The 14723-nt window shown below is 35.3% G+C and overlaps 1 protein-coding gene across 1 annotated transcript in view; it reads left to right on the top strand.

Annotated features, from left to right (window-relative positions):
• Positions 1-14723, top strand: part of LOC107450730 (uncharacterized) — a 52335-nt gene extending 37612 nt beyond the window's left edge. The window contains exons 6-9 of the mRNA XM_071180382.1: positions 3086-3797; positions 6177-6478; positions 8874-9133; positions 9907-14723. Of these exons, the coding sequence (XP_071036483.1) occupies positions 3086-3797; positions 6177-6478; positions 8874-9133; positions 9907-14279 (5647 nt within the window). The 3' untranslated portion in view covers positions 14280-14723. The remainder of the gene's footprint in view (positions 1-3085; positions 3798-6176; positions 6479-8873; positions 9134-9906) is intronic.

Raw genomic sequence — 14723 nt, 5'->3', positions numbered from 1 at the left:
GAATCTAACCCATGATCCGCCTAAAACTGATGATATTTTACGTCAGCACTGTGGTCGATCGAGAAATGTGTAGATAGTTTGAGTTGATAATAAGTGTTCAAAGTGTATTCTATGTTTTGATAATGCATAAATGTAAATAAATATCCATTTCTGAAGGAGTAGAAGTAATAAAAAGAAAGAATTTTTGTTTTAATTGCCTGGATAAACGTTTGATTATTAGTAGTAAATCTAAATTTACTTGTTCTTTGTGTGAAAGAGGGGTAAAAAAAATAAGTGTCATTATTTTTCTTTGCATTATTCGAGAAAGAATGATTCATTGCAAGTGCCATTGACCGAAGATTTCATCCCCTTCACCCCCATTGAGGCAAGGGAATTTGCATTGTCGTCGCCTATATTCCAAACAACTGCCGCCTCTAGTAGTCAAAACAGTGTTACTTCCTCCCTGTCAATAAATCAGTCAAAAACAGTAGATTTGTAATTTTGAATCCGTAGATTTGTAATTTTGAACACAATATGGAAGACAAGTGAACTCCTGGATCAATTATTGGCGAAAAGTGCCTACGTGGAGGACTTTTTGAGGGAATTAGCCCGCAGTTGCGTGACACGGAGAGGAAAACCTCGAAAACCTCCCACGGTAAACCTAATGGAAAGGGGACTCTAAACCATGATCCGCCTAAAACTGAGGATATTTTACGTCTGCACTGTTGTCGATGCAAGCAGGATGCGGAATTTGTATCGACCAGCCATCGTTGGCATTCAAACCCGTTCCATCTAATTAGAAGGCGTATGATCTATCCCCTGAGTCATCACTCCTCCACTGAATCATCACTGAGTCACCTTGCATTATAAATAATACTAGTATAAACAACACCGCGTGAAAATTTTAGAAAATAGAAGATGCGCAGATTTAGGTACCCAGGTATAAAGAAGCAATAATTTGTGAAAAGAACTTGGAATAAAATATTAAAGGGGATGACACAAGGTGGTATATAGTAAAAATGCTGTTAAAAGATGTCCTAATGTGCTTAGGGAAATCCAAGGATATTGCTCTTAAAAAAATTAAATTTCCTGTGTAAACGTTTTTAAAGGAGAGTGAGTATTAGCATTGTGCAGGGAAGTTTTTCGCGAATATGAAAATATGAGTCATATGACAGAAATATCAGAGTGTGAGGAAAAAGTAGGAATGTATTATATACCGCATTTAGGAATTTATAGCCCTGATAAAAGTACTACAAAGCTTCGTGTAGTGTTCAATCAATGCTCCTAGAAAAGAGAGGGCCTCAGCATGTTTTACCATAAAATTCACTGCACAGCTTATATTCTTTAAGTCGGATTACTTAATTGATCTGCGCTGAGGTCTTCTTTCGTCTAGAAGGTGTTGGTTTAACGCATCCGTACAAACAAACTTGGGGAATTCTTTAAATTCTTTGGAATATAACTGTGGAATATAACTTAGAACAAACTGTGTGTTATAGATAAAGATTTATTTAACATTTGGACGAGATTTTTTTGACATATTTATTCGTTTGTAGCAGACATTAGGTAGATGTAGAGGATTATTTAAATTAATCCGAGTCAAACTAAACTTTTGAGAATAATTTGAAGGGAGGGAGTGAATGATCCAGTTGAGAAGTATGAGGTCTAAACAATGACATACGGAGCAGTTAGTGCACCATATCTAAGAGCAAGGGTTTTACTTCAATTGTCTGGAGACGAGAAATCTCATCTCATGTGTATTAGAAAGAGATTTCTATATGGATGATGTTTTGAGCCCCGTAGCCATCTTCAGAGAAACAAAAGAACTGTAGTCGGAGTTATCACAGACTCAATACAGAAATGCAGCTGCTCAAATGGTATAGCAAATGAAAATTGATACCGGGGTTTGACGAAAGCTACAACTTTGAGGAGGAGACAAAAGTACTAGGAGTCATATGGAATTCAACCAGTGACCTTTTTGCTTTCTAAATCCAGGAGGAAAGCATGGTTCCGCCCACGAAGAGATCAGTTCTTTCAGCAGTTGTACGTATATTAGACCCCCTCTGACTTTCAGGTACAGCTGTAAAGAAAGGTAAAATATTTCTGCAGAAACTGTAGTGTATAAAACTAGACTGTAATGATCGGCTTGCTGAGGAGGCGAAGCAGTGGCTAAACTTCGTCGAATCTTTGCCAGCAATAAACAATGTGAGTATTCAGTTATGTATCCTAATAGAAAAATCAGTGCGCATAGAGTTTCATGGTCTTTCTGACTCTACTTATAAATACTTGATTTATACGCAGTTGTAAAATTCATTTACCCAAAGGTTATTCTGTGGAAAAAGTAGCTTTAAATAATATCTCATAATCTATTATTATTTTTGTGAAAACCTTTCAAAACTCTTTAAATTCTAAGTTATATGAATTATTAAATCATTTTAAGGAATGTAATTTTAAAAAATTTAAAAAAAAATACTGCTTTCTTTTATGTGACAAATGTGTTAATAGATAGAAATTAGTTAGTTCAAATTTTAGATACTACCGTTTCAGAAAATAAAATATATTTAATATAAATTTTAATTTTTTAGGAAATTTCCTTCTTCAAAGAAACACGACGTGCATTTTATAAAAGTATCTAAAAGCAATACATTTGGCTGGTGGATACTGAAAATAAAGAAAAGGGAACAATTTTCTGTATATTGTAGTGATGTGCCAATTGATTCATTTGAATTTTAAATGAATCGATTCTTTAGAATCAATTCACTAAAATGAATGGTTTTATGAATCGATTATTTTTTTAATGGTCGTTATAATGGAAGAATCTTTATAAGAGGAGGTTGTACAAATTAGTTTAAACTGTTTTAGTATTTGAATTAGTTGATCTAGGTCAGCGGCTCCCAATATTTTTCCGCTATGGAACCCTAAATAATTAACCTCATTTCGGCGGACTATATAAATAAAGTTTTTTAGGGAAATAGTGAACTTTATAGCCTATTAAAACTGTTTTTAAAATATTTAACTAGAGGAAATAAGAATTTTCATCGTTTTATCATTAATATCTGAAAGTTAAATTTTTAGTTCTTGTGCTATATTTAGTGTAATGATGATTNAGAAAAATGGGTTATTTCTCAGACTCTAAATTCGACTGTGAGGTGTTCCATTACTGCCAACCGGATGGTACACGCAACACTTTCCATTGCCCCACCGATTCAATATTCAATCAACTGTCTATGGTGTGCGAAGACAAATCAGTTTTGAACACACGGATTTGTAAAGAGGGCACAATAGGTACGAAAAAAGAACTGAAAACATCAAAGAAAACTTCTGGACCCGCAGGGAAAACTTCCCCGAAAAAGAAATACTCCGGAGATTTGAGCAACCATAGATCTCACAAGTCCTTGGCACATCTTACCCCAACGAAGCCAATTTCAAGATTCGCTTTACCATTAGAAGATCTGTTAAGTTACATGAATATCGACCAGCAAGCTCAAGCTTCATTTGTAACGCCAACAATCGCCAAATTAAGTGATAAACCTAGCTCATCTGTTGCGTTAATTACCAGAGGGACGACGTCTGATCCTTATTCAAGTTTCGGCTCAAGAAAAATAAGTAAGCCAATGGTGACTACAACGGTATCACTAGGCAGCAGTTATCAGACTGATTGGACGCCAAACGAAGATAAAATTTTAACTACAAGAGCGGCACCAGATGTTTTGGATGATACTTCCGTTGAATACGATGCCATCGAAGGAAGAAAACCCCGAAAACATAAAAGAGTTGGTAAAGTTCTAGATTTCAGTGAACCTCCACGAGTAAATACAAAGGTAAAGTAATGATTTATAATCAAGTTAAGAATGTAACTTAAATATTTATTCACTCACATTTATATTTTGCGAAATTTATAGAATGAAAAAAAAAAAATTGTAATAGTAGAGTCAAAGTATATATGAACAGAGACCACATTTAGGGCGATAGGAGCAGGTTATTAAAAACTTGGAGAAAAGATAAAGCACTTTCTAAGGACTGAGACAATCCTTAGGATTAACCGCAATCTATGCCATCGTAAACCGTTAGGGGCGCCTCTCCATTTAACTGACTTTTAGTGCTTCTTTAAAACAGCATTTATTTGAATTATCTTAATTATATATTAAATTTTTATTTTTTTCAGTAATTATTATTAAAAAAAATGCACTCAAATCGGCTAAAAAATAGCTGTTATATCCCAAATAAAAGATTTGTGGACTATCTTGTCAGACTCACCAAGTTGGTCACCTCATTATTAAATTACAATAAAACAGCTATTTTTGGGTCTATTAAAATGCAATTATTGACAATAATTACTGTAGAAAACATAAAATTGACACATAATTAATATAATTTAGATAAATAGAAGTACGATTTCAAATGTGCACGAACAACCAGTTCATAGCAGGGAGGCACCCCTAGTAGCGTACGATGACATTTTGGACATAGGTTGCTATACAAATTACAATGCTTATAATATGCCCTATCTTTCTTCCACATTTCTAGCCGCTGTGCTGAATCATCCAGTATATGATATGTATTATTTATATTACATGCATACATCAGAAGAATTTTTTTTTACTAACAGTTAACACATTGAATGCCACGCTAATTTTACGTCTGGCCAAACGATAAATAACTACAAGCTAAATTTGAAAATATTAGACAGGTTTTGCTAGTTTTTTTAAAAGGTTTAGCATGACATATCTGAAAAAAGTGGTGATTTATATAAGCCTACGAATTGTTTAGAAATAGTGAAGGATAAAAATCTACTAAATTGAATTTATTAAACCAAGAATCACAATTAATAAACTACCACTTGAAAATATTTATTCACTGTCCGGAGCAAGTTGCATCTCTGTGTATATGAATAAAACTATTTTTGTGTGTTCTATATTGCATTAATTTCTTCAAACCACTTTAGTAACGATAATAATATAAAAAAAATTAAATATTTACTCGAATTATGTGTTTCTAATAATCTTGGCTTCGCCGGTCACCGGTGATCCCCGTGGCTCTACGAAGAAACTCCGTGCCAGTCACCGGTGACCCCCATGGCATTCAACGTGTTAATAAGCTGTACAGAAAACCATGCAAATAACATAGCATAACAAACCTTATCACTTATTTGTAAAAAGTTGTGAAATCTTATTGAAAATATTTCTTATAAGAATAATTTAACAAATCTATGAAAATTATTTGTTGATTGACTAATCATAATCGTAGTCGAAAAAAAGCATTTGTTTTTCTTAAACAAGCAGGAACAAGAGGCTTTCTTTCATACTTTAAATTCTTATTTCTTTGATTAATGTTTACTGTGTGAATGTTGCCATAAAAAATAGAAAAAAGAATTTTAAGAAATTTAAAAACACAATTTTTCTATGGCTTTGGCACGAAAAAGTAAGAAATAAAATATCGAGAGTAACTTATAAGAATCGAGTCAATTTTAAAGATATTATGTTCATTTAATATAAAGTTTAGTTTAAAATAACTAACAAGAATTCCTTATAATAAAAAAAAGAAAAAGAAAAGATGTAAAATCGGTAGTTTATTTATAAATAACTTAACGAGAGATTTGATCTCTTAAAACAAAGAAATATAACAGTTTTTTTTCCTTTGTTACATAGAAAGTAAAAATAATTTAATAAAATTCAAAGTGTCAAGTATAGATATCATAGTTTTAAAATCCAATTATTCCACATGAATTATAAAAGATACATTGAATAGTTAAGAATAATTTTAAAAAAAAATTAGAATATATCTACTATTGGGTACTTGCAACTAAGGAAGAAGTGAAGGAAATATGCCGAACCATGTAATTTAAATCAGATTTCATTGGATACCTGTATGCGACGTCAAGCGTGTGTGTCGAAACTAATTGGCTTCTTAATCGACAAATGCCACGATTTATCAACGATGACGTCATCTGCAGGTATCCAATTCTAAGACTCCTCCGAATAAAGATACCTCCTCGCTGTATTCTAAATTAATTCTGAGAGAAAGTTTTTGTTTCGTTTCTTGTCAGAAAATTATGATTTTCAACCAATTACCAAATTTTACCTATATGACGTAACTCTATACTTAGGTACACTAAGATAAGCATTCAGTAAACTCAATTAACTTCATATCTTTAAAATTATTCGTATAATATTTTTTGTTCTAATACTGTTCGTTCACAGCGACAAAAGCACTCACACGTGTCAGCCCGCTCTCCAACCGATAGTCCACCAGAAGACGATATTTTAAAGACCACCTTCCCACCAACGACTACCACTACAGCATCTCCTTCAAATGGTTCTCTACGGCTTTTTTCAGCGAACAGAAGCAGAGCCAAAGATTTTCGAAAGAACAAGCGAAGAAACCTTAATCGACGCAAACCTTCAACGACTACTGAAAATGGTAATAATACTGACATTGCTCCCCCAGAAACAACGACTGAAATGCAGCCAACTGATGTTACAACAATTCATGGCCTTAAAAGGTAATTTAAAGAAAAAAAATTATTTTATGTGTTTTGGAATCAAACATGTAAAGTTGAAGCTTCATATAACGAGCACACTCTCAAAAGTAAGATCTCCTATTTTTTTTGCAGAAACACTACAACTGTTTATTTTCTATAATATTTGCATCATTTTAAGGTTAAATGTTTGCCTAATTCTCTACGTAATCACCAAACCAATCGATGCAATTTTAAATATTTATCCGTTTCTAACAGTCGTATAAAGCATATTACCACAGTACCTATATTAGTATATTCTTCCCTTTCTTCTCGCTCCCGTGATATTGACGGGCTGGAGTGCTCAGTAGTAACGCGTCAATAAGAATAGAACTAATTCATTTCTTTTGCCCGAAGAACATTTTATTTCTCATTTTACACACCAGATGGCAGTACCAGGATATTTTTAAAGTAATTGTAGATATTTAGTTTATTTTAAACTGGATGCCAACACTAATCAAATACGTAATACAAATATAAAAGCCAAACAAATAGGCACTTTTATGACCATTTCCTTGAAAATTAACCGATCGTTAAGGGGTTAAGGACCTATTTTTCCCAATATCGGTAGCATACCTCATTGATGTTAATAAAGGTTAGGTGATTATTTTACGGTCTTCTTAAACGCATAAGTACCTATTTCTGTAAACGCTGCGACAGTTTTTGATTGTCCGTTTTCTACCTGCTACCCGTTATGTTCTTCAAAAAGGGTAGAACATCATTTTCGACTTCGTCTTTGGAAGCGAACCGTTTAAAGACGGAGTAGGTCAACTTTATATGCTTGTTTTAACTACAATAAATACTGACAGATGCTGTGAAACAATAAGAAAACTCATGTGGAAAATACAAAACTAGATAAGAAGAATTTGAGCTAGAACGCAAGCATTCTGAACTCGTTGTACATCAAACCAAGGCTCTCCTGCAACAGTTCAGCACATTTTATATTCTGAGCTTGGCACCCAGTGACTATTAAATATTCACTATTTTTGAAAGAACACATGACTGGAAGATGATTCAACTCTTTGAGAAGAAGAAAAACGGAGAGATATGGCGGAGAATCGGTATGACATGGGCACAGAAAAACTGTCAAAATGTTCGAGAAAATTCATCGACTGGTTTGACGATTATGTGAAGAAACAGATAAAGGTTTAACCGTTGAAATGCAAATAATAAAATTTTATTTCATTTTATAACCGTTGTTGAACCCGTCTCGACCCACTTCAGGGTTTACGACTACTAATCTTCAACTCCTTAGCCTTGTAATTTTGAACCAATCCAGAAGACAAGTAAACTCCTGGATCAGTACCCTCAGAGGTATGATTTTTTATGGGAACATGGAGGACTTTGTGACTCGACAGATTTAACGTGCATCAGTCACCATTTACTACACGGGGAGTCCTCGGCCGGCGGGGATCGAACCCGCGAACTTTTGAACATGGGCCCAGTGCCCCTCCAACCAGGCTATCCCGGCCCTAAAATAATATAATTGAAAATAAACGGATTTGTGAACGGGGAAATTACTTTTGGAAATGCTCTCGTATGTAGTTTCAATACGTTTTTTTATGTAACGGCACAACAATTGGTAAACAGCAATCGCGGTTTAATTTGTAATTTTAGTTTGCGTTTTATATTTTATGCTAATAAGTAAGCGAATAAATTTCGAAGCTTATAATAAGAAACTCAAAAATCGAGATGCAATAATCGAAATCTGTCTCTACATTATAGAAAATTCAACTACCATATCCTCAACACACAATGAAAATCGGATTAACAGTTTCGGCGGTATCAATGGATTAACAGATGAGATGAGGTTTTCTTGCTTGAGATGCTTGTTTTTTCAAAAAAACTTTTTTTTCTTTTAATTCAACTTTCAACTCTAAAAGTCAGTGAGTGATAGCATCGTCTTTAGTGCGCTCTGATTGCAGCACGAGGTTGTATCGTCAAGAAGGTGTCTCTAAGTAAGAGCCTCACTTAAATATTTTGAATACATTTTAATCTGCTTTTTTGCTTCGTTAAATTTTTTGTTTGATATTTTTTCGTGTTTCCTTTTTGACATTTTCCGCCCTTGGTGCAGATGCTTGCTCGGTCGATGACAGAGGTTTTAATGGTCTCTCTTAAAGGTTTTCCTCACAAAATCTATGGAAAAAATTTTGTGCCTCCCAAAAGTAGTCGTAAATAGGGGTAGTCGCTACATAGAAGTAGTCTTTCCCGGATGCTTCATGGTATTTTCTTTATGAAGTTTGATGAGAAACAGAGATTTTAGAATATTGAATTATTTATGCTTTAATTTCAAAGGCAGAAAGCATTTTTTTTTTTAGTTTTCAGAATAAAATGCTTTGACTTTCGTATTTTTAACGTTTTGTTGAACTGTTTATTTCAGAAAGAAATCAAGGTACGGTGGTATGCAGCAAAGCGAGAGCATAGTTTCTCAATCTTGGCTGGGATATTCTGAACCGGGTAAAGTTGAGCCATATACTTTGCCGCCATTGCCAACATCAGAATTTGAAAATCTTTTTTCTTCAACTCAAGAAAATGAACAAAACGAAAATTCGGAAGAAGAAAATAAAAATCCTTGGTACGTGACCACTGAGCCAACGACAGATGACATAGCAGAAGCAAAATTTGGGGAAAAAATAACTGGTAAGTTGAAAACTTAGTTTAAAATGAAGTTTAAGAAAAGAAAATCAGTTGTCAAATTATTAAAACGATTAGAAAACTGAAACACTTTTTTCTCCATGAGATTTATTTAAGACGGTTCTTCAGAAGCTCAAACGATTTTTTTATAAAGTAGCTATGATTTTATAAAACACCCCTTCTTGTTACCTTATTTAAGTAAACATAAGTCCCACAAACCTGAGGTAGTGTCTGTCTAACTAAACTGTCTTGAGCCATGTTTGTAACTATGATTACAAAGTTCAAGTAGGAGTGTGAATTTAAAATTTAGGACAGATATTGACTCTGACAGACGAGGAACATTTCAAAAGTTCCCCTCTCTTCGGCTATTCTTATTGCATGCGAAAAAAATCGCAAAGGCGGATTGAGAAGCGAACGAGAATTCTCATTAGCATATCTTAATTCGCATACGCGAACTTCTTGCATACAAGGCGATGGGTCCTTTTGAAATGCGTTTTTTCTTGTTTCCATAATAACAGACAGGGCGAGAATCTAAGGGCGACATCTCCTCATTTTTCTGCGTCAGACCTAATTTGATCAGATATCCTAAAAATATTTAACCTATATTCATCGACTTAATGATACTATGATTTGCCTTTCATAGCCAATTATTTTTCTTGAAACAAACATAGGCGTATAAATCTATTAAAAAATTAATATTACAAATAAATATTTTTCAATCATCATTAAATAATAAGTTGTTGTATGCAGATACATATTTATATCATTACTATATTTAGATTCTGAACACCAACAACGACGGAAATTTAGAAGAAAGAAAATTCTCCCAGAAACAACCGATGATACAGAAGCAAAAAAATCCTCTACTTTACTATCAGACGATACGTCGGCAGAGGAATATTATGAACAACCAAAGCCATCAATAAGAAAAACCCCAACAAGAAAGTTGAAATTTAGGAACTCTAGAAGACTGGAAGATAAAGGTTTCTATAATTCGCATTCGACAACGAAGCCAGAAGATTTATTTCCGCCACCAAGGGCAGAACCAAGAGAACAAAAATCCAGTCACAGACAGCAACTCTTATTCATAACGGACTCAAACGAGGACGAAAAAGAAATATTGCTCAAACCCACCGAATCACCCTCAAAAAGCACAACTACGTATATCAGAAAATACAAAAAGAATAGCCGGACACCAGATGATAATGATGGACATCAGTGGAAACTGGTGGATGATACAAATAAAAAAATTGAAGTGGGATCAATATTTTCATCTCACACAGCTTTAAACAAGCTATCATCACCAAGAAAAAAGTTTTTGGCTACCACAAAACTACCCGACATTGAAGATAGCATCAGAGCTGACGAATTACCGAAGCATTTTCTTGCTCAGCAACATCTTTTGAAACTTATGAATGATTTTTTCGCAACAACATCAGCAACTAGCAACTCACCAGAAAATTGGGATGTGGAAGAGGAGGCTGTCACACCAAGCTATAAGGTAGCTGATATTATGGAAGAATCAGAGTCAATAAATGAAGAGATGGAAGAAATACCTTCAGATTTATTAGAAGTCGTTGATTTTATTGCTGAACAATCAGATGAAGAGGACCAAAAAGAAGACAAGTCTGGATCTACCCATGAAATAATAAAAATCAATGGACCTATCACTGATGCACACTTGAAAGAAATTCTTTCAGAGCGAGGGTTTGAGATAAAGAAAAAAGGCCGTAAGGAATCCGTCAAAAAATTTTTCATCGTTCCTGACAAAGAGAAAGAGGACAAGAAAGAATTAGCTGAATTGGCACAATTCGCATCTTTGAGACTCATACCTCTAGCAAAACACTTGAAACCAAAAAGACAGCCAGTCACTGTCATGCCAATGAAAACAGAGAATTCAAAAAAGCAACCAGCGATCGTTACGGCAAAGAAAGTTCCAGTCAGAGTGTTCTATAAAAACCACATGAGTGAAACAGTGCAGCAGAAAGTCGTTTTGCCAAAACCTGAATTAAAAATAATTAGATCTCGTTTACCAAACCCAAGTTTGCAAGTAATTCAAAATGGTAAAGTGAAACAACAGCGAACGTATAGTCAACCACACCCGATTCCCCAACCGCCAATTATTTTACAATCACCTTCAATTTACCCACCACACCCTCCTCCTTTACACAAAAAGTCTCCATCTTTTAAATTCGGATTTCCTTTCGTGGCAGGAGGAAGATCACTATTACCCAGCTTCCGAAAGATTCAAGGTAGGAAAAAGAGATCAGTTCAAATTAGGAGCAAAAGACAAATGAGACCTCCATTTCTCCCATTTCCAAGATCAGTGTTTCCCGCTTTTAACCCAAAATTTATTCCAACCTTTTCCCCATTTAAAAGCATTTTTTCACCCAATGGTTTACATACATCAGGATCTAGCTTAGCTCCTTTCTCCTTCTCAATGCCAAATCCCCAGATAAGGACACCACCAGGCAGCCCATCTCGACCCGTACCAGTTCGTCATGTGACACAAGCTGGACATCAAACAGTTATAGTAGAAGAAGTCCCAGTTCCCATCCACGTTGAAGTCCCAGATCCAAATCTCGTAAGGCCAGTACCATCAGGAACACATCCAGCACCTATATTATCAAGGTACCCTAACAATCAATACAGATCCCCTCCAGCTCTTCAAACTCCACCTCTTGTTCAAAGACCTCAGGGAAGCTATCCACAACCAAACTACAGACCTTTTGGAATGCCATCTGACATTAGACCACCAATTGTGAATTACCAACCCTCGGTACCTTTTCCCCAGCAGTTAAATCCTAATCCAGGACCAGCATTTGGCTTGAATGTACCACCACAACCATATCATCCAAGACAACAGATACCACCAAACGGTCCAAACAGTATTCAAGGTGTAATAGCTAATTCTCAACCAGCTTTCACCCAATATGGTGTGCATGCAAACAGTTATCCTAATTTTCAGTATTTTCAAAGTCCTTATGCAACAACGATATCAGACGAGCCGGTTCCAGGCAGGATAATGTACAGCGGATATAAGCCCCCAAAAACAACGGCAGGAACTAAAATGCCAAAAACTACACGTCAACAATCTCCACCCAGAAAGGAAAGACCAAACGAAAATAAAAGACCTCATCGCCAAAGAACAATACCTCCTCCATCAGGATATTACACTGTCACACCAAGTGCAGTAATAGGACAATATGTCCAATACCATGAAGTCCCAAATCAAAGAGGAACAACATCAAGAAATCCCAAAACAAGTATGGTTACAGATTATCCAGGTCAAAATTCAGCCAAGACTCTGAATACAGATCATTCTGTGGGAATAAATGATTCAGTTCCAAGGAAACGGAAACCTGGAAGGAGGAGGAGACCCAGACCACCACAATATATTTCAACAACTGAAGTAGTTCCTGCATCAAATGACATATCACCCACACCACCACCACCTGAGCAGATTCCAGCACCTCCCGCAGAATATACTTCAAAACCATTACATCGGGAAAGTTCTAGTTACTCACAAACACCAAAAGATAATTTTAAAGCCGCAGAAACTAGCAGTCTCTATCCCCCAGCCGGTTACTATGGAAAAGATCAAGTAGTGCAGTTTTTTGAAAGGCCACAGCCAAAAGCACCAGCATCAAAATATTACCAGCAAAATGATTTAGGTGAATCAACAGCAAGTGCTGAAGTAGAGGAATCAGTGACCAGCTATTCTGAAGAAGATCCGGATCAACCAGTTTATGGGGCAAGACTGAAAACAAACGATCCGAGGCAGTCTAAGAAAAGAAGAAGACAACATATTCCATCCCCTACACAGCAAACAGAAATTCGAGTTAATCCGGGAAGAACGATGCAGAATTCAGAAGGCAAAAAAGAAGGAAGATTTTTTAATAGTAATGATAGAAAATTGAATAACCCGGAAGAAGAAAATAAGTCTACAAGCCAAACTGAAAAAAGAAGGCGTCCAGTTTATAGAGCAAAAAGCCGACCTACATCGCCATCAAAACAAACGGGATCAGGAAATTTCAAGCATGACGGTAATTTTTACAATGTACCGCGTGGTCTTCAAAACCTTGTTGCACCATCACAAAAGACTTCCCAATCCAACACAAGAGGTGCTGATATGTTCGGAATACCACATCCAGTTATAGACCACAGCATATACTCATATCGACCAGAAGGTGCTCCAATCGAGTTTACTTCAAGTTTTTTCAGTGTTCCACCAGAGCTTGCAAAACAACATGAATCGTCTGTGCGAGAAATGAACATGAAAGCTATTCCTGAATCTGCGAGAAATTTTTTCTCAGCACCAGCTGATGTAGCATCCAAATTTCGAGACATTGATGATACCAATACAAAAAATGAACAAGAGGAAAATAAATCACTGAGCTCTCCAGAAGAGAAAAAAGAACAGGGAAACCAAGCAGTTCGTAAATTAAGGAAGCCTAAGCGCAAAAACAGATATAATCCACGAAACAATAACGACAAAGAAAATTCTGAAGTTACTGCCACTAAATCTAGACCTGAATCAACGCAGTCGATTAGAGAAAAAACGACAACACCGTCAACGACAACAGAGCCTAGACCTATTTATTCACCTAAGCCCACAACAACAACAACACAACCTACTACAGCAGCTCCAGAGCCTGTTTTCAAACCTAGGTCTCCCCTTCTTCCGAAAACCTTACCAGATTTCTCCAAGTCGCTTTTGAATGGTAAACTTGATATTAAAAAGTTAAATGCAACTATATCTACATCAGTCTCAGTATCTGGTCCATTCCAGCAAGCAGATAACACAAGTTCCGAAGAAACATCCAACAAAAAAGTATTTACTTCGCAAAACGGTGGCTTGGCGGTGGTGAGGAGAGATCCAAAGAGGAAAAGAAAGCAAAAATATGGAGCTGATGCAAATGAACATTTTGGATCAGATAGTGAATCAAATGCCAAGGCAAAATATGAAATTGCAGCCAGTGTTTTGGACATTATAAAAGCTACAACCGAAGCAGAAAAACAGGGAGGATCTGGTTTTTACTCAAACAATTATGATAATGGTGAAAAATCAGCAGCCTCAAAAATATCAAATTCTTGGGCGGAAAACCCATCACTCATAGCATTTGAAAATAAAAGAATAGGTGTTCAATAAAATTAAACTTGACAGAAATATGTCAAGACAAAGCAGTTAAGAATATGACTGGCTGGAAATTGTTAACGGTTAAGAATGTGATAAGACGGAAATCTATTAAACTGTGAATGGTGAAAAATATGACAGGGTGAAAATCTGTTCAACTTTGAACTATAAAGAATATGACTAGATCTATTAAACTTTGAACTATAAAGAATATGACTAGATCTATTCAACTTTGAACTATAAAGAATATGACTATCACACATCGCATAGCTCACAGAGGGCATTTGTTTTTTCTAGCCATATCTTTTAAGCTAAGTTATTGGCAAAGACTTTATACTGAACTATTTTATCACAAAATGAATACTAAATAGTAGTATGCATTTTTTTAAAACCAATGTTGCTGGCAATATAGGATAATTTTATTATTGTTGTGTAATTAGAATAAAAAGTTTGTTTTTA

This window comes from Parasteatoda tepidariorum, chromosome 4 (assembly GCF_043381705.1).
Source record: "Parasteatoda tepidariorum isolate YZ-2023 chromosome 4, CAS_Ptep_4.0, whole genome shotgun sequence".
Lineage (NCBI taxonomy): Eukaryota > Metazoa > Arthropoda > Arachnida > Araneae > Theridiidae > Parasteatoda > Parasteatoda tepidariorum.
This window is presented reverse-complemented; position numbering and strand designations above follow the sequence as displayed.